Source organism: Grammomys surdaster, unplaced genomic scaffold (genome assembly GCF_004785775.1).
Source record: "Grammomys surdaster isolate TR1022 unplaced genomic scaffold, NIH_TR_1.0 277, whole genome shotgun sequence".
NCBI lineage: Eukaryota > Metazoa > Chordata > Mammalia > Rodentia > Muridae > Grammomys > Grammomys surdaster.
Window position 1 is genome coordinate 442,852 of NW_021604718.1, and position 17,460 is coordinate 460,311.

Below are 17,460 nucleotides of genomic sequence, written 5' to 3' on the forward strand. Positions count from 1 at the left end.
TGATGCCCTCTTCTGGTCTCCCCGGGCACTGCATGCACGTGGTACATGGATGTGTGTGTGTGTGTGTGTGTGTGTGTGTGTGTGTGTATACAGAGAGGGGGAGGACCCATGCACAGATATCTAAAAAAAATAAATAAATAAATACAGCGGAATTAAAAATCAATCTGGCCAGCCTGGTCTACAGAGTGAGTTCCAGGACAGCCAGGGAGGGATACAGAGAAACCCTGTCTCAGAAAAAAAAAAAAAAAATCAATCCAGGCATGTTCGTAGGACTTGTAACCCCAGTGCTGGAGGGTCCCTAGGCTCGCTGGTCAGCCAGCCAGGCCAGGCAGAGAGCTCCAGGTTTGGTGAGAAACCATGCCTGTACATGGAGCTGCTACACAGTCACTGAGACAAAAGACCACAGCCCCAGCAGAATGGGTGGTGGGAGGCGAGGTGGGAGGTGAGGCGGCAGGAGCGCCTGTGACTGAGGGCTGACGCACAGGACAGGCTAAGAGCGCAGCCTCGGAGGGCTTTGCACAGTGCTTTGGCTGCGGTAAGGAAGTCATAGCAGCCTGCGGCCTCGTCCCAGACTCCACTGCCTCTGTTAGCTCCTGGGTACAAGACTCCCAGGTCAGTCCTGGCTCACGCTGTACGTCTTGCCAGGAGCAGCTTTCCACCAGCCCCAGCCCGTGGCCGTCCATGTTTTCTCCGTGTGCTGGGACGGGAGAGAACCTCTCATATAACATAGCCTGGCTTTGCATTTGCTATGTACAGAGCTTGGCCTTGGACACGTTCTGTTTTATAAAAAAGAGAAAAGGGAGTGTCTTGTATTCAAGGCTGGCCTTGAACTTCCGACCTTCCTGCCTCCACCTCCTCAGTGCTGGGGTTTTATGTGCCCCGGCCCCTATATCCAATTTACAAAGTATAAGGAGTTGTGCCCAGTGTTTTAAGCGAGACAAGCACTCTGCCAACCAAGCTAGCCCTAGCCCTCCCCACTTTTATCATTGTTGTTTTTTGGTTTTTCGAGACAGGGTTTCTCTGTGTAGTCCTGGCTGTCCGGGAACTCACTCTGTAGACCAGGCTGGCCTCGAACTCAGAAATCCGCCTGCCTCTGCCTCCCAAGTGCTGGGATTAAAGGCGTGCGCCACCACCGCCCAGCTTATTATTATTATTACCACCAATTTGGAGGGGTTGGATAACAAGGTCCCTGGCTGTCCTGGAACTTACAATATAAATCAGGCCAGCCTCAAACTCAAGAGATCCACCTACCTCTGCCTCCTGAGTGGTTAAAGGCATTCGCCACCATGTCTAGCTTTATTTATTTATTTATTTTTGTGTTTTGTATTTGTCTCACTGTGTATCCCAGACTGGTCTTGAACTTAGAGCAATCCCCCTGCCTCAGCCTGCTCCATACATTCTCCACCCCCAGTCACAATCCCCAATAGCTGCCCTCCTCCTTTGTCACCAAATGCCTGTGCAAGGCTCCTCCCAGCATGACCCTGGAGACACGGCTCAAGAGGAAGGCCAGCATGCTGGGGTCTCCAAACTTCCCAACGCACATGCTACCACCAGGGATCCGGGCTGGATGAGCCCCTGCCGACACTCACGCTCGCCTGGTACTTGGTCATCACTGTCAGCATCAGCTTGGCGTAGGCCATGGAGGTGGTGGCTGCCGGCCCCTCCTTGCAGAGCCTCTGCATCAAGACACTGAACACTTCAGAGGTCATCTCCACCTGCATGCATTGGGACATGGGACAGCGTCAAACCCGAGCTATCCATCTCCTGAACAGAATGCTCTAGAATGTTCCTCCACAAACCCAAGTATTAAAAGTCTTGGTCTCAGGGTGAGGTGCTGGGAGGACTTGGTCTAAAGGGGACAGTGGTACCCTGACCCCTGTTCTCTCTGCTTTTCGGCTGCCATTACCAGAGAAGCCTACCCATCACAATCTCCTTCCACCATGACGGTACCTCATACAGGTATAGGAGCAACAGAGCCAACAACAGAGAGAGAAGCCCCTGAACTGAGAACACAAGCCAGCCTTTCTTCCTGCTGTTTACCTCGGGCATTTCGTCATAATAGAACGCTGACAGATACAGGTCTCACAGAAGAACGACTGCCCTTGCAAAGGCTCAGTCAGGGCCACGGGGAGCCAGTGACTCTAGTCTGCCTCAGTAGCTGAAGCCTGATACAAGGCAGGCCTCGTGAGGTTCTGAGGTGCACCACCAGCTCTTCACGTTAACGAAGGCCCTCTAGTATCAGGTGGCCGTCGGCACTTCACGCCCGGCATCTTGAAATCTCACCAGGTCTGCCGTTGTCTCTACTCTCAGAGAAGGAGACCTGACCTGGACATAAGCTGCCACGGTCAATCACTGTGATGCGATTCTTCATCTGCCAACTTGGTGGATTTAGAATCACCATAGAGGGCTGGAGAGATGGCTCAGTGGTTAAGAGCACTGGCTGCTCTTCCAGAGGTCCTGAGTTCAATTCCCTGCAACCACATGGTGGCTCACAACCATCTGTAATGGGGTCTGATCCCCTCTTCTGGTGTGTCTGAAGACAGCTATGGTGAATACACAAAATAAATAAATCTAGAATCACCAAAGAAACACATCTCTGGGTGTGTCTATGAGGACGTCTCCAGTAGGGCCCCAATGAAGGAAGGTCCTCCTTAATACAGAAGCCACCATCCCACGGGCTGGGGACCCTAGCACAATCAACCTTGCCTCATCTCTTTGCTTTCTGTTTTTTTGTTTGTTTGTTTGTTTTTGGAGACAGGGTTTCTCTGTGTAGCCCTGGCTGTCCTGGAACTCACTCTGTAGACCAGGCTGGCCTTGAACTCAGAAATCCGCCTGCCTCTGCCTCCCAAGTGCTAGGATTAAAGGCGTGGGCCACCACTGCCCAATCTCTTTGCTTTCTGAATGAGACACAATGTAAACAACAGCCTCAGCCTCCTGCCCCGAGCCCCTCCCAACATGAGAGGCTGGACCCTTAAACTGGGAGCCAAACCCAAGCCTTCCTTCTTCAGGTTGATTCTGAGGGGTATTTTATCACAGCAAGGGGAATAATTAGTCAATTAGCTAAGATGCAGACAGGAGAGAAGCTAGGAGTGGTGCTGTACACCAATAATCCTAGGACTCGGGCAGGAGCCCAAGGTATGTGGCCCTGTCTACGGAGCCCATGGCCAGCATGCACGGAGCCCGGGGTTCACATAAAATATGGCGTGGTGACACACAGTGTGTACGGAGTCCTAAGCTCAAACTCCAGGTGCACACGCAAAAAGCAAGTATTCGGAGGACCCAGGGCTGGTGAGCTTCAGCCCCCAGAGGAGCAGAGAAGGCCGGTTTAAGGCCTGCTGTGTAACCAGATGTGAGCACTGCCCTAACTTGGTGCTGTTTCTCTGAACCAATGAGAGCTAGGCGCAGGGCCGGGGGAGCCCGGGACAGTCAGAACATGTTGCTTTACTCCTGTTGAGTTTTTAAAGATGTGACTCTAACCTCGTGTGTTGGGGAACACTTGTCATCCCAGCATGAGGAAGAATGACCAGGAGTTTAAGGCCACCCTCCACCACACAGGGGTTCTAGGCCAGCCTGGGCTATGTGAGAGAGAAGCGGAGATGCCAGTCCCAAGGTAGGTGCTACTACAAGACAGGGCTAGGTGACCAGGGGTCAGCTGTCTGTCCCTGTCTGCATCTGCAGGGCCTTCTGCAGTGACACGGGGATGAGGCAGCGGCCTGCTTGCCTAACCCTGAACCTGGAGACTATGTAGCCTCTGAGGGAGCACGCTCACCTGTCGCTCCAGAAGTGCCTGCAGCACCGGGAAGGTCTCTTCCCTCCAGGCCAGCTCCAGGACCTGCCTGCACAGAAGACATGTGGTAAGGGCTGTCCTCACAGCCACGGCCACACGGGGTCCACAGCGGAACGGCATCAGCCTTACCGAAGCAGCTGCAGACCCCAGAACCATCCTGGGTCTGACCGTGCGCTTTATCACCCACCATCTGTGCAGGTTTTCTATGCTGAGTGTGGAAGCCGCCTAGGCTCTATAGCTCAGTGGTTAGTGAGCAGTGGCTGGCATTATTTGAGGCTACTTCCCCACCCCCACTATAGTTTTGTTTTTCTGCTTTATTTCTATGAGTACACTGTAGCTGTCTTCAGACACACCACAAGAGGGCATCGGACCCCATTACAGATGTTTGTGAGCCACCATGTGGTTGCTGGGAATTGAACTCAGGGCCTCTGGAAGAGCAGTCAGTGCTCTTAACCGCTGAGCCACCTCTCCAGCCCATTTTGGAAAACCAGAAAGGACCTACTCTGTACCCCGGGCTGGCCTGGAACTCAAAGTAATCCTGCCTCAGTTTCTCCTGAGTGCCGAAATCTGATACACGAGCCATCAAGTCTGGCTCCTGAGCAGTGTTTCACTGTCACCTCTGACCGTGGAACCTGTTTTACTATTTATTCCAGCTGTGCTCATCCGGGTCCTCCATGTGGGTTCTAAGAGTGAGACCCATGGGGCCAGACTTGGTGGCAAGCCCCATTACCCAGAGTCATCTCCCCAGCCTGACTTCGTATCTTGTTTGTTTGTTTTTTGTTTTTGTTTTTTCGATACAGGGTTTCTCTGTGTAGCCCTGGCTGTCCTGGAACTCACTCTATAGACCAGGCTGGCCTCGAACTCAGAAATCCACCTGCCTCTGCCTCCCAAGTGCTGGGATTAAAGGCGTGCGCCACCACGCCCGGCTCAGTGTTGAGACTCATATGTGCTAAACATGTGCTCTCCCACTGAGCAACACCGAGTACCCTGGATGTCTGATTTCCTGTGAACTCACGGTATGCACTAACACACTACCTAGAAAACCCCCCAGAGTGACTACCAGGCTCAGAGACACAGAGTGAGGAGTTCAGGCCTGTGTGCCTTGTAAGCCCAGCACTTGGGAGGCAGATGGTGGGAGTTCAAGTCTAGCCTCAGCTATGAAGTTGTGCTCAAGGCCAGCCTGGGCTACATGAAACCTGGCTTTGAAAATAAGTAACTATAAATAAGCAAACAAGCTTGAGTTAATAAGCACGGTCAAGACTGACCTCACTGTTGAATGTGGCAGCGCATTAACTACCGCAGCATATGCTGGCTGAGTTACTTCTTAGAGGGACTATACCAAGAAGAACCCGGAAGATGCCAGGCATACCATCTAACACGGGCCCAGAGGAAAGGGCACCAGGCAGGTTTAGATCCCAGTGCTGTGGTGGGCACGCATATGTGAGCGTGTACACGGTCCTAAGGGTGAAACCATGGCCTCACGAAGGCTTGGCCTGGGGAGAGAGCGGAGTGAGTTAGCATCGACGCCTGCACACTCACCCCAGAATCTGGACCTGCATGTCTGGCTCCAGGGACTCATCCTTTACAAGAGAACACAGTAACTCAGTCTGCGCAGGACCTGGGCCAGAGACGGGCGAGGAGAGAGGGCTGGGGAAGGCTGGGGAAGGCCGCCAGGATCAGGGTGCCCGCTGTCAGGGAAGGAACTGGTCATGCACTGAACTCCCAACTCCCAGGAGGTCCCTTGGGATGAAGTGTGCTGGGCACAGAGGGTGAGCCTGGGGCTGGTTCTGCACGCACCTACACCTGGGTCCTGGAACAAGGGACAGAGGACAGCCCTGCAGACGGCGTAGGTGTACTTTACACAGAAGGAGGTGAGGGCCACCCTGAGAAGTCTGGAGGCAGAGGACGGTAGGGAGCGGATCTAGTCACAAGGGAGGGGGCAGAGTCACGGCTTCCCTTCCTGACTCTACCTCACACACACTCCAGACGGCAGTCCACGTTGTGGAGGAAAAGCCAGGTCTCTGTCTATCTAGGGTCACGCTGGCTCCCAAACCTGAAGGCCCCGTCTGGGGCCCAGGCGGTAAGAAGTTACATGCATAACAACATACAGCCAGGAACCCACCCCTCTGCCCCTCTCCCAAGCCCCTTGCCGAGGACTCAGACGATCCCATTGTCCCTGGCCTTCTGTGCCCCTGTGCCCACCCGGTCAAGGAAGAGGCTCCTGGCCAGCACGGAGGCGTTGCTGATGCTGAGGGCTGGTGTTAGACCCAGCAGGTGGCTGCAGAGCTGCAGGAGGCCTCCCTCAGGAATCTGGGCTAGCTGTAGCTGGCTGCATAGCAACTCCATCTGGGGGGCAACGAGGACACTGAGCTGCCACTGCTAGGCTACAACCCCAGTGGGCAACAGAAAGGGCAGACAAGGACACCAGGGGGAGGGGACACAGCACAGAGCAGGGAGAACCGCTACAGTGGGAGGAGCCTGGAGAGGCGGAGCATGCAAGCCCATCCCCTGAGCTCCACGGGAACAGGCAGGTGTGGGGGTGACCTCAGGACAGGGCCCTTCTCACCTGGCTGGGACTACATTCGTGAAGAAACTGCAGGTCCACGGGGGACTCCTCCAGCCCCTCCAGCCCCTGGGAAGGCAAATCCTACGTAAGGGCTGGCAGAGTCCTTGTGACAGGTCACAGAGGGTACTCTTGGAAGGCACTCCCAGAGGAGGACTTCCTGGGGGAGGGGATGATAGCCTGTCCAAACTTGGCCCTGTAGTGTCTGTTAGATCTCCATCCTATCCAGCCCCATGCCTACGGCACAGAGAGAAGCCAGAAGAGCTGTGGTGGACAGGGAGAGCCAGTCACCTCCTGGAAGGCCTTCAGCAGCTGCTGCAGCCTGGGCACCTGGTCCTGTGGAGGAGAGCGCAATCATGGAAGATCTGTGGTACAGCAGGGCCTCTCAGCTCCCTCTGTGGAAAACACCCGGGCAGGAGCTGGGGAACGGGGTCCAGCTTGCAGAACCCACACTGGGCTGCTCACAATCTCCAGCACCCTGTAACTCTAGCTCTGGGAGACCCGACACCCTCCTCTGGCCTCCATGGGCCCCACATGCATGTGGCACTCACAAGGACAAGCAGGCACATATATAAGACAAATAAAAATTCTAAAGGGGGCCAGGCAGTGGTGGCGCACGCCTTTAATTCCAGCACTTGGGAGGCAGAGGCAGGTGGATTTCTGAGTTCAAGGCCAGCCTGGTCTACAGAGTGAGTTCCAGGACAGCCAGGGCTGCACAGAGAAACCCTGTCTCGAAAAACCAAAAAAAGAAAAAAAAGAAAAAAAATCTAAAGGGGGAGTAGGGACAGACCAATGGGAGCTGTCCTCTTTGCATCCAACCTCAGTGGGGCAGGTAGATCCTGTATGGGCGGGCTGGCCCTGAGGGCTGGCCCTTGGCAGGACTCACACCACCAGGCAGGCAGAGCAGCAGGAGCTGAACCCACACCCTAGGTCATCAGGACAGGTGTTTCCTGCTCCTAGTAACTCCCTCCTCAGCCTATCAGTCTGAGGAGGGAAAGCTACACTCCTTCCAGCCCCCACAACACCCGCTCCCCTTCCCTATTCCATGGACCACAGGGAGGTCCCTGCTGGAAAACACGTCTCAACCAGCTTCCCAACCACAATACCTGGACAACTTTGGGCAACTCCACACTCTCAGCTGGACCCTTGGCTTCCTCGACACCCGGGCCAGTCTCCGGAGCCCCGCCTTCAGTATCAGGTAACACACCTCCTGCATCCGATGTGGATTCCGATGACTCCGGCTTCGGTCTCTCTTCCCGTTCCTTTCCTTCCTCCTCTTCCTCCTCCTCACAACCCCGGAACCGTTTAGGGGATCTCTCAGCCTCAGCCTCAGCCTCATCCTCTGGCTCTTTCCTCCGTTTCCCACAAAGCTGAGAGAGTCCGTCCTCTTGCTCTGGATCTGGAGCCAGGGCCGATTTCAGCCCCCTCCCCCCTTGGCCCAGACGCCCACACAGGTCTCGGAGCTGTGACTGACAGCTTCCGGTCAATGGAGAGGATCCCTCCACAGGGACTCCAACCCCAACATCCCTCCTTAGTAACTCCATGAGGGCGTGGAGCCAGGCATCAGGGACAGACGCTGTGTCCCGCTGGAGCTGCAGCACTGAGCGGAGGCCGCTTTCGGGTAAGGTGGGTCGAAGAGCCAGCAGCAAGGACATCAGGTTCTTCTGGCATACCCCAGGCAACCGGAGCAATAGTGGGATCCTAAGAACAAAGGGGTTTTTGTTTGTTTGTTTTCTGAATAGGAGGGATCTTACTGTGTAATCCAGGCAGGTCTTGACCCTTCAAACCTCCTGCCTTACCTAGCACTCTAAGTGTTGATTACAGGCATGTACCATACCGCTTGGGGCAGACTGGCAGGGAACAGCCAGGGACTAGATGGTGGTACCTTCAAGAGTTGCTGAGGCTAGGTGGCCAGGTCTGGTGGCACGTACCTTTAACTCCAGCACTTGGAAAGCTAAGGTAGACAGATCTCTATGGGTTTGAGCTAAACAGTGAGACCCTATTTCCAAAACAAAACAACCAAGAGTTGCTGAGGATGGAGGGATCAGTAGTCAGAGACACCTGACACACACCAGGCCCTGTTCTTGGACCTTGGGGACAGAAAGGGCTTCACAGAGCAAGTGGTACAGGAAGCAGAAGGAACTGTATAACAACCCTTCATCCCACCCTTTACTGTTCCAAGTAACCAGCACATTCTCTCTTTCAACCCTGGCCTCCAGGCCTTCCCCATGGTCTCATGTATTTCGCTCTCTAGGATTCTACTGAGGTAGCAGTCTAGAGCCAGTGTGACCTCAACCAAGTGACCATGTCTTCGAGCCTCCCTCTGTGTCAGGGCTATTTATCACACAGAGGTGCCTGGTATATAACAGGATAATAGAGCGGGGTTGGGGGGGATATATGTATTTTTTTCCTTTTTTGTGACAGGGTTTCTCTGTGTAGCCCTGGCTTTCCTGGAACTCACTCTGTAGACCAGGCTGGCCTTGAACTCACAGATCTGCCAGCCTCTAGTTTTGCTGGCTTGTGCAGCCCAGGGTTCCAAGTTGAAGCAATCCTCCTGTCTCAGCTTCCTGATTGCTGAAATTAGAACCTACACTGTATGACCTGTATTGTTAACACCGGTGTCCAATTGACATAAGTACATCTGTACTGGAGATACTTTATTATTATTTTAAAGATTTTTTTTTTTTTTTGGTTTTCGAGACAGGGTTTCTCTGTATAACCCTGGCTGTCCTGGAACTCACTCTGTAGACCAGGCTGGTCTCGAACTCAGAAATCTGCCTGCCTCTGCCTCCCAAGTGCTGAGATTAAAGGCGTGCGCCACCACTTCCCCCTTTTTCCTTTTTTAAAAACTGTTGTTTTGACAGGATCTTCCTATGTCGCCCTGGCTGGTATTGATCCTCATGCCTCTGCCTACCAAGTAGTGGTATTACCAGCATGCACCACTACAACCTGCCTTTTATTTAGTCTCACTCTGCTGCCCTGGAACTCAAGAGAGGCATGCGCTCGCCTCTGCCTCCTGAATGCTGTATGCACGACCAGCTCAGCAACTGGAGACGGAAGCAAGCATTAAAATCACTTAGAATTCTGCCTGACAAAGTGCGTGGTGTCGCAGGCCAGTGTCAGCTCGCACACTTGTAATCCTAGGAGATGGCAGCAGGAGTTGGGAGGCTAACCTGGGCTAGATAGAACCCTGATTCAACTACACGAATAAACGGGTGTGGGGGGGGAGGCGGCGGGGACTCACAGCTCCAGGCGGCCTTCGGGACCCCGCACCTCGGGCTCTGCGCGGCCCAGCGCCTCCAGGAAGCCATTCCAAGGGAAGTGTTCAGCGCGCCGGCCCAGGGCGCGCAGAACCCCTAGCCCGCGCCGCGCGCCCTCAGGCCCTGCCTGCAGCGCCTGCAGCAGGAGGCGGGCGGGGGCCTCCAGGGTCGCCCAGGGCACCGCCCCGGCCGAGGCCACGGTGTCCGACACCGGCCTCGCCAGCGCAGAGCCGTCGCGGGGCGGCGACCAGGACGCAGGGACCGGAGCTTCCCTAGGCCCGCGCGAACTACCCGCGCCTAGGAAACCCGAGAGCGAGAAGAGAGCCCAAGGGGGCGGGGCCTAGTGATCGGGGGCGGGACCGGAAGGGGCGGGACCAACAACTAATCAGGCCCGTAAGAGGTCATCCAGGAAAGGGGCGTGATATCCAGAAAAGGGGCGTGGTGCGGGGCGGGGCGAGGGCATCAGGAAGCAGCTTAACCCCCTGCATAGTAAGAGAAGCCCGCGGAGCGGTGGGGCCAGTTCCAGCGACTGGAGCCAATCTGGTCCGCCCTTGATGGAGGTGCTGTACTATACTGCTGCCTAATCTTTTTCCTTCTCCACGTCTTTTTATTTTAAATGTTTCTTTTCAAAAATTATTTTTATGTGTATGGGTGATTTGCTTTTATATATGTAAATGTACCATGTCTGATGCCCTGGGACCGGGGTTAGAGATGGCTGCGAACTTACACGTGGGGACCCCTGCAACAGCAGCTAATACTCTTAACCGCTGAGCCATCTCTCCAGCTCCGTTTCCGTTTTTCTTTTTTCTGTGTATGTGTGCGCCTATGTATATGTGTATGTGGGCCACATGTGTGCAGAGGTCGGAAGAGAAAATCGAATTCTTTTTTTCTTTTTCGAGACAGGGTTTCTCTGTGTAGCCCTGACTTTCCTGGAACTCATTCTGTAGACCAGGCTGGTCTCGAACTCAGAAATCCGCCTGCCTCTGCCTCCCAAGTGCTGGGATTAAAGGCGTGCGCCACCACTGCCCGGCGTGAATTCTTTGCAACTTGAGTTACAGGCAGTTGAGACTGCACGCGCATCCTGGGAAAACCCAGTCTTTCCGAGTAAAGTTAGCACTCTTAACCACTAAGCCATCTCTCCAGTTCTTATCCCTTTACATTTTTATTTTTATCACGTGTATGGGGCGTACGTGTGTGGTTGGGAGATACCCGTATGTGTGTATGGTGTGTATGTGTTCTGAACCCTGGTCCTCTGTGAGACAGCAATATGGCCTCTTAACTGATGAGACATCTCCCCAGCCACGAATTATCAAATATTTTGACTGTGACAGTTACTTTCAGGAAGAATAAAAAAGGGAGATAAATGGAGACGCCTTATAATAGGAGGCTGGGCGGGATGAACCCGATAAAGTCCAGGTCAGCAAGCCTGTAGGGAGGTTGCTGCAGGCAGAGAAGAAACAGGCCAATGGCCCTGGGGCTGCTGGGCGTCTGGAGAGGGGATCAGAGAGGTTACTAGGCTTGAGGTCACACAGAAGACATTGGCTTTCTGCTCTGAATATCGTGAGAAGCCATGCAGTATTTTTGAACTGATTTTGATCTGAAGCAAACTATTTATTTATTTCAAAGGAAAGAATTGTTGGGAAAGATTCAGAAAGCGGGAGAAAAGGCAAAAAGACCAAAAAAAAAAAAAAAAAAGCATTCTGGTGTTCCAGAGAGGAACTACGGGGGATGTGGACCCTAAGAAGTACAACCAGGATCCTGTGTGCAGGAGAAGCTGCCACACCCTTCCCCCAAGCCTCAACCATGCACACATGACCTCACTCCCTGAGATTTTTGCATTTGAGTCATCTGGGTAGCAGTGGGTCAGAGTTCTAAACCTGGTTCAGGTTTCCAGGTTCAGAGAGGTCCAGGACAGTGTCCCCACCCACTCAGGAATGTACAGCGCAGTCTCCCAGAGGCCAAGGGAAGCAGATGGCCCCTGGGGACTAAAAATGAACAGTCTTCAGACAGCATGGGACAGCTCGCCTATAGCTTACTGTTTTTTTCTTTCAAAATCCTACAAAACAGTAAAGTTTTAAAAAAAAAGATCAAAAACTTATAAAGCAGCTAAGGACCCTTCCTCACTGTGGGACTCCCCCTATCCCAACACCCATGCTTCCTCCCCTGCCCCACCCCAAGCTGAGAAACTTCAGCTCACAGGTGGTAGGGGGTTTGCAGCAAAGCCCTGGAAGGATTACCAGTTACCACTAACATTTCCCACCCTGCAGGTCCCTCCCCTCCCCTGCTCGCTTCCTCTTTCTTTCTTTCTTTCTTCCTTCCTTCCTTCCTTCCTTCCTTCCTTCCTTCCTTTCTTTCTTTGTCTCTCTCTTTCTCTCTTTCTTTAATATTTATCTATTTATGTATGTGAGTACACTGTCGCTGTCTTCAGACACACCACAAGAGGGCATCAGATCCCATAACAGATGGTTGTGAGCCACCATGTGGTTGCTGAGACCTGAACTCAGGACCTCTGGGAGAGCAGTCAGTGCTCTTAACCACTAAGCTATCCTGGCAGCTGAAAGCCAAGGTAAGAGCGCATGTTACCCCCCTCCCCAAAGCACAGGACCAAGGCCAGGGCACAGTCTGGGAAGAACACATCTTTCTGTATCTCCTTGATCTTTAGGAATGATGTTGGCCCTAGCACCATAAAGTAGAGAGAGAAGAACCCAGAAGCCTTTGGCTTTAGCCACAGCTGATTGGCGACAGACTCACAGGTGAGATTGGGTGGGCTGGACACAGCACAATATTGTCACATTGGGGTAGACATAGTCTAGGTTGCTCACGTAATGCATTGCATTTATGGTGGGTATTTTAAAAATACAGGTTCTCATGTAACCTAGGCTGCCTGCCAACTTGATGTGTCACTGAGAATGACCGGGAACTTCTGAACCACCTGCCTCCACCTCCCAAGTACTGGGATTATGGGTGTGTGCCTATACCCCTAGCAAGGAGCAAACTGAGGGCTTCTGCCTGCTGGGCAATCCTACTGACTGAGCCACAAGCTCAGCCTTCATGGATATTATATTACCTTTCTTTTTTTGGGGGGGGGGGGTTCTCTGTGTAGCCTTGGCTGTCCTGGAACTCACTCTGTAGACCAGGCTGCCCTCAAACTTAGAAATCCGCCTGTCTCTGCTTCCCAAGTGCTGGGATTATAGGCGTGCGCCACCACTGCCCGGCTATGTTACCTTTCTATTGCTGTGATAAAAACACCAAGACTGGGGGCTGAAGACACGGCTCAACATTTATGAGCATTGGTTGCTCTTCCAGAGGACCAGAGTTCAATTCCCAGCACCTCATGGCAGGCAGCTCACAACTGTTTGTGACTCCAGTTTCAGAGGATGTGGCAGCCTCTCACAGACAGGCAGGCAGAACGTCAATGCACATACAAATCTTTAAATAACAACAAATACACCAGGACCAAGACAACTCGTATAAGACAGAGTTTATTTTATTTGGGCTTATGGTTCCAGAGAGTTAGGAGCCCGTGATGGCAAAGTAGACTAGGCTGGAGAGTTGGAATAAGAAACACTGAGCAAGGCCGGGCGGTGGTGGCGCACGCCTTTAATCCCAGCACTTGGGAGGCAGAGGCAGGCAGATTTCTGAGTTCGAGGCCAGCCTGGTCTACAGAATGAGATCCAGGACAGCCAGGACTACACAGAGAAACCCTGTTTCGAAAAACCAATAAATAAATAAATAAATAAATGAAAGAAAGAAAGAAGGAAATGCTGAGCTTAAACTGCAAACGCAGAGCAGATAGCAAACTGGGAACTGTTCTTGGCTTCGAACCCTCAATGCTGGTCCCTGGTGACATACTTCCTCCAACAATGCCACACTTCCTACACCTGTTTAAATAGTGACACAAATTCGAGACCATTGGGCGTGGGCTCAAGGGAGAACTGGTGTAGGTAGATTCAGTCAGATTTGAAAAAGTCAGTAGCTTCCCCCTATCCCCGGAAACCAGATCTGGTTGAAAGGCGGTAAAAGGAGAGATGGACAATCCGCTGGTGGGTGATGTTCTCCGGGTCATACACAGTACCAAAGCACATGCTGTAAGTGGGAACGGCTCCACCTCTCCACCCACTGAAGAGTTGACGTTTATACCACCGTCTTCCAGCAGATGGCAGTGGAGCGCCTTAATCAATGCCCTTCTAGAATGCTGTCTCAGGGCAACGGAGGGAGCAGGAACCTTTTTCCTTTTTTTTCAACTTATTTTTACTAGTAACATACAAGGATGGAACCCTCAGCTGTGCCTCTGTAGCCAAGTTAGAACAGTGCATTGGGCTACGGGTAGCCTTAGCTTGTGCAGTTGCAGGCTAATGGATGTTGAGTGATCGGGCCAGCGTGGGCTGTGAACACTTGCGGTCAGCCTCAGAGAGGCCAGCCAGGGTCCTGAGTGCATGGAGGAGGACTTTGTCATAAAATCCTTCTTAAGTCCATGACAATCTGGGCCCTTCTCACTCCCCACGTACCCATTACAGGCCTGGGGGCCCTCAGAGCACCCAAGTGGTGGCAGAAATTCCTCAAAACAACTGTGCTTTCTTTCCTCTTTCAAAAACTACCGCCAGGATGGCTCCATGAGGTGGCCCCATGGGAGTCCCCGGGCTTCCCTTTCCTGGCCCCTATGTGACACCAGCCACGTCAACACCTGTGCTGGAAGCTTTGAGTGGCTTCTGTTTTTGTTTTGTTTTGTTTTGTTTTGAGACAGGCTGTCATTATGTAGCTCTGGCCGGAACTTGGTGTGTAGCTCAAACTGGGCTCAAACTCTGCCTGCTTCTCTCTGCCTCCTAAAAGTTGGGATTAAAGGTATACACACCCACAGAACTCTCTTTTTCTCTCTTTTTTAACGTTTTGGTTTAATCTTTTGAGACATGGTGTCCTGTTGCTCAGGCTGGCCTCAAACTTGCCATGAAGCCAAGGAGGACATTGAATCTCTACTCTTCCTGCCTCCTCCATTTGAATACTGGGATCACGGCTATGCGCCACCACATTGGTGTGTGTGGTCATGGGCATGGAACCCAGAGCCTCCTGGGAACTATGCCAGCATTCTACCGTCTAAGCCACACCCCCAGCCCTGAAGTGTTTGTTCTCTCTCTCTCTCTCTCTCTCTCTCTCTCTCTCTCTCTCTCTCTCTCCTCATTCTTTTGAAGATTTACTCTTTATGTGTGTGTTTTGCCTGCATGTATATCCGTGTACCACTTGTGTGCTTGGCATCTGCTGAGGCTAGAAGAGGGTGTTGGAATCCCTGTTACTAGAGTTACAGACAGTTGTGGGCCACCATGTGGGTTTGGGGAATTGAACCCAGGTCCTCTGGAAGAGCACCCAGAGCTCTTAAACACAGAACCATCTAGATTTAGACTTTTTTCTTTTATTTCTTTTACTCCCCTGCCCTGATACTCTCCCCTCTCCCCTCTTGCTTCCCCTCCCCCCCCCTTTTTAAGACAGGGTTTCTCTTTTCAGCCCTAGCTATCTTGGAATGCACTCTGTAGACCAGGCTGGCCTCAAACTCACAGAGATCTGCTTGCCTCTGCCTCCATCCGGAGCGCTGGGATTAAAGGCGTACGTGCCACCACCGCTGCCCGGCTCGAGCCACATAGGTCTCCGAAGTGTTCCTCCACCTCAGTCTGTTTGGATTCTCCTCTCCCTTCTGAGTTCCTTTCCTCTTTGTCCCTCCTGGTGCCAGCTTGGGCCTGAACACTGGGGTTCATGTCCATTTGCCTCCTCAAGCTACACAGACCGTGTCTCAGTCTCTTCTTCCACAGTTTGAGGAGACTAAGGCTCTACAGGTCACACAGCAAGGATAGGTGACCCTCCCCCACCTCCATCCCTACCACACACACCACAGACTCTCATTCCAGTCCTTAGGGAATGGGCTTGACAGGCCTTCCAGAGCCTTCCAACTGGGACATAAGTGACCGATGACCACTTTAACCTCCATCTGTCTGTGGTACCCTTATTTTCTCCTCCCAGAAGGCCCTGCTCTCCCTCTGTTCCCTGGGGGAGTTGCTTTTCCTCAGTCGCTGAACAGATGCTATTGTAGTTCACAGGCAAGTCCTACAGATGAGGCTGATAGAGCCTTTGGGATGGCCAGGGGCCAGAAGGCCATTCCTCCATTCCCCCCACCTCCAGCCCTCCAACACTGACTTGAGGATATCCAGGGAAGAATGCTGCTCTTCTGTGCTGTGCACAGGTACCTCAGGCAGTGGGTGTGACCGGGCAGGATGCCAAAGGCCCGCATTTTATCCACACGGATGCCAGACACTGAATCCTGACTGTTCTCCTTCCACTGTAGCCACAGGGTGGCTTGGACACTCTCCCAATACAGTCCCAATACAGCCTCAGGTGGCACAAAATGCTCCCGAGCGCCACAGCCCTTCAGGTCTTAGCATCCTAGAGGGCCGGTGTGCCCTGTCACATCACCTGACCTCAACTCCTGTGTGAGGTCTGACTCGGCTTGAGGCTCCTGGGAGGGGCTGTGGTTCCTGTCAGAAGCTTCCCTGCTCACTCACTCATGTGGCCTCTACAGAGAGCCAACTGCACACAAGGCTTTGCAGTAAAGGAAGCTCTAGCTCAGGCCCTGCCCCCCGCCTCCCGGAGTCTCAGGACTCTCTCATATACCCACTATGTACCCTCCAGGACGTACCTGTTACCTACAAACACCTGTAATGGTCCAAATCCATAGGTGTTCAGAGCCTAAAATACACATAGCATAAAGGAAGACTAAAACATTTTATGTTGATTCAATTAGTTGATAATATTGCATATATAATTTTGATCCATTAGACGACATGTAAAATGCTTCTGTGGGTCGTTGAGATGGGTTCTTCTATAGCCCAGCCTGGTCCAAATTCAAAGCAACCTTCATAGCTTAGCCCACCTGGGATTTCAGGTGTGAGCCACCATGGCCAACTACAGGGAAATTATTATTTATTATTATTATTATTTTAGTTTTTCGAGACAGGGTTTCTCTGCGTAGCCCTGGCTATCCTGGAACTCTCTCTGTAGATCAGGCTGGCCTCGAACTCAGAAATCCGCCTGCCTCTGCCTCCCAAATGCTGAGATTAAAGGCGTGCGCCACCACCGCCCGGCAGGAAATTATTTTTTAACTGTGAAAGAGGTATCAAGTATGCTGGGTGCTGGTGGCATATGCCTTTAATCCCAGCACTAAGGAGGCGGAGGCAGGAGGATCCCGGAGTTCAAGGCCAGCCTGGTCTACAGAGTGAGTTCCAGGATAGCCAGGGATACACAGAGAAACCTTGTCTCAAAGAGACAAACAAAAAATGGTACCACGTGGGACTGGAGGGATGGCTCAGTGGTTAGGAGAACTTCCTGCTTCACAGAGGACCTAGGTTTAGTTCTAGGACTCATGTTTGAGGCCAGCCTGAGCTACAATATCAAGGTCCAGGCTAGCCCATGTCTCAAGAAATTCACAACAAGGGCTAGAACACTGGCTGCTCTTGTGGAGGACTTGGGTTCATTCCCAGCAGCCACGTGGTGGTTCACACCCTCTGTGACGCCAGTTCCAGTGGATCTGATCACCTCTTCTGGCTTTTCAAAGGCACCAAGCATACAACCGGTGCACGGGCATGCATGCAGGCAAGCAGCCATACACATACATATAGACAGACAGACAGACAGACAGACAGACAAGTAATGGTTTCCATGAGTGCTTGGTCACTGAGGGTGGGCTTTGAGGTTTCAAAAGCCCACACCACTGCAGTAAGCTTTCTTTTCCGGCCTCCTGCTTATAGCTGAGATGTGAGCTGTTAGCTACTGCTCCAGCCCTGAGCCCATCTGCCTGCCTGCCTGCCTGC

The 17,460-nt window shown here is 52.6% G+C and overlaps 1 protein-coding gene and 1 long non-coding RNA gene across 2 annotated transcripts in view; one reads left to right on the forward strand and one right to left on the reverse strand.

Moving 5' to 3' along the window:
* Positions 1–10,690, reverse strand: part of Fance (FA complementation group E) — a 14,384-nt gene extending 3,694 nt beyond the window's left edge. Inside the window, exons 1-11 of the mRNA XM_028777088.1 lie at positions 10,667–10,690; positions 9,595–9,950; positions 7,457–8,051; positions 6,642–6,686; positions 6,354–6,419; positions 5,990–6,133; positions 5,585–5,708; positions 5,327–5,405; positions 3,770–3,836; positions 1,590–1,715; positions 83–120 (exon numbers count right to left, since the gene is read on the reverse strand). Coding sequence (XP_028632921.1) covers positions 83–120; positions 1,590–1,715; positions 3,770–3,836; positions 5,327–5,405; positions 5,585–5,708; positions 5,990–6,133; positions 6,354–6,419; positions 6,642–6,686; positions 7,457–8,051; positions 9,595–9,950; positions 10,667–10,690 — 1,664 coding nt within the window. The remainder of the gene's footprint in view (positions 1–82; positions 121–1,589; positions 1,716–3,769; positions 3,837–5,326; positions 5,406–5,584; positions 5,709–5,989; positions 6,134–6,353; positions 6,420–6,641; positions 6,687–7,456; positions 8,052–9,594; positions 9,951–10,666) is intronic.
* Positions 10,691–12,062: 1,372 nt separating this feature from the next.
* LOC114629028 overlaps positions 12,063–17,460 on the forward strand; it is a 6,475-nt gene continuing 1,077 nt past the window's right edge. Inside the window, exons 1-2 of the long non-coding RNA XR_003712588.1 lie at positions 12,063–12,176; positions 12,273–12,363. This is a non-coding gene — a long non-coding RNA (uncharacterized LOC114629028). The remainder of the gene's footprint in view (positions 12,177–12,272; positions 12,364–17,460) is intronic.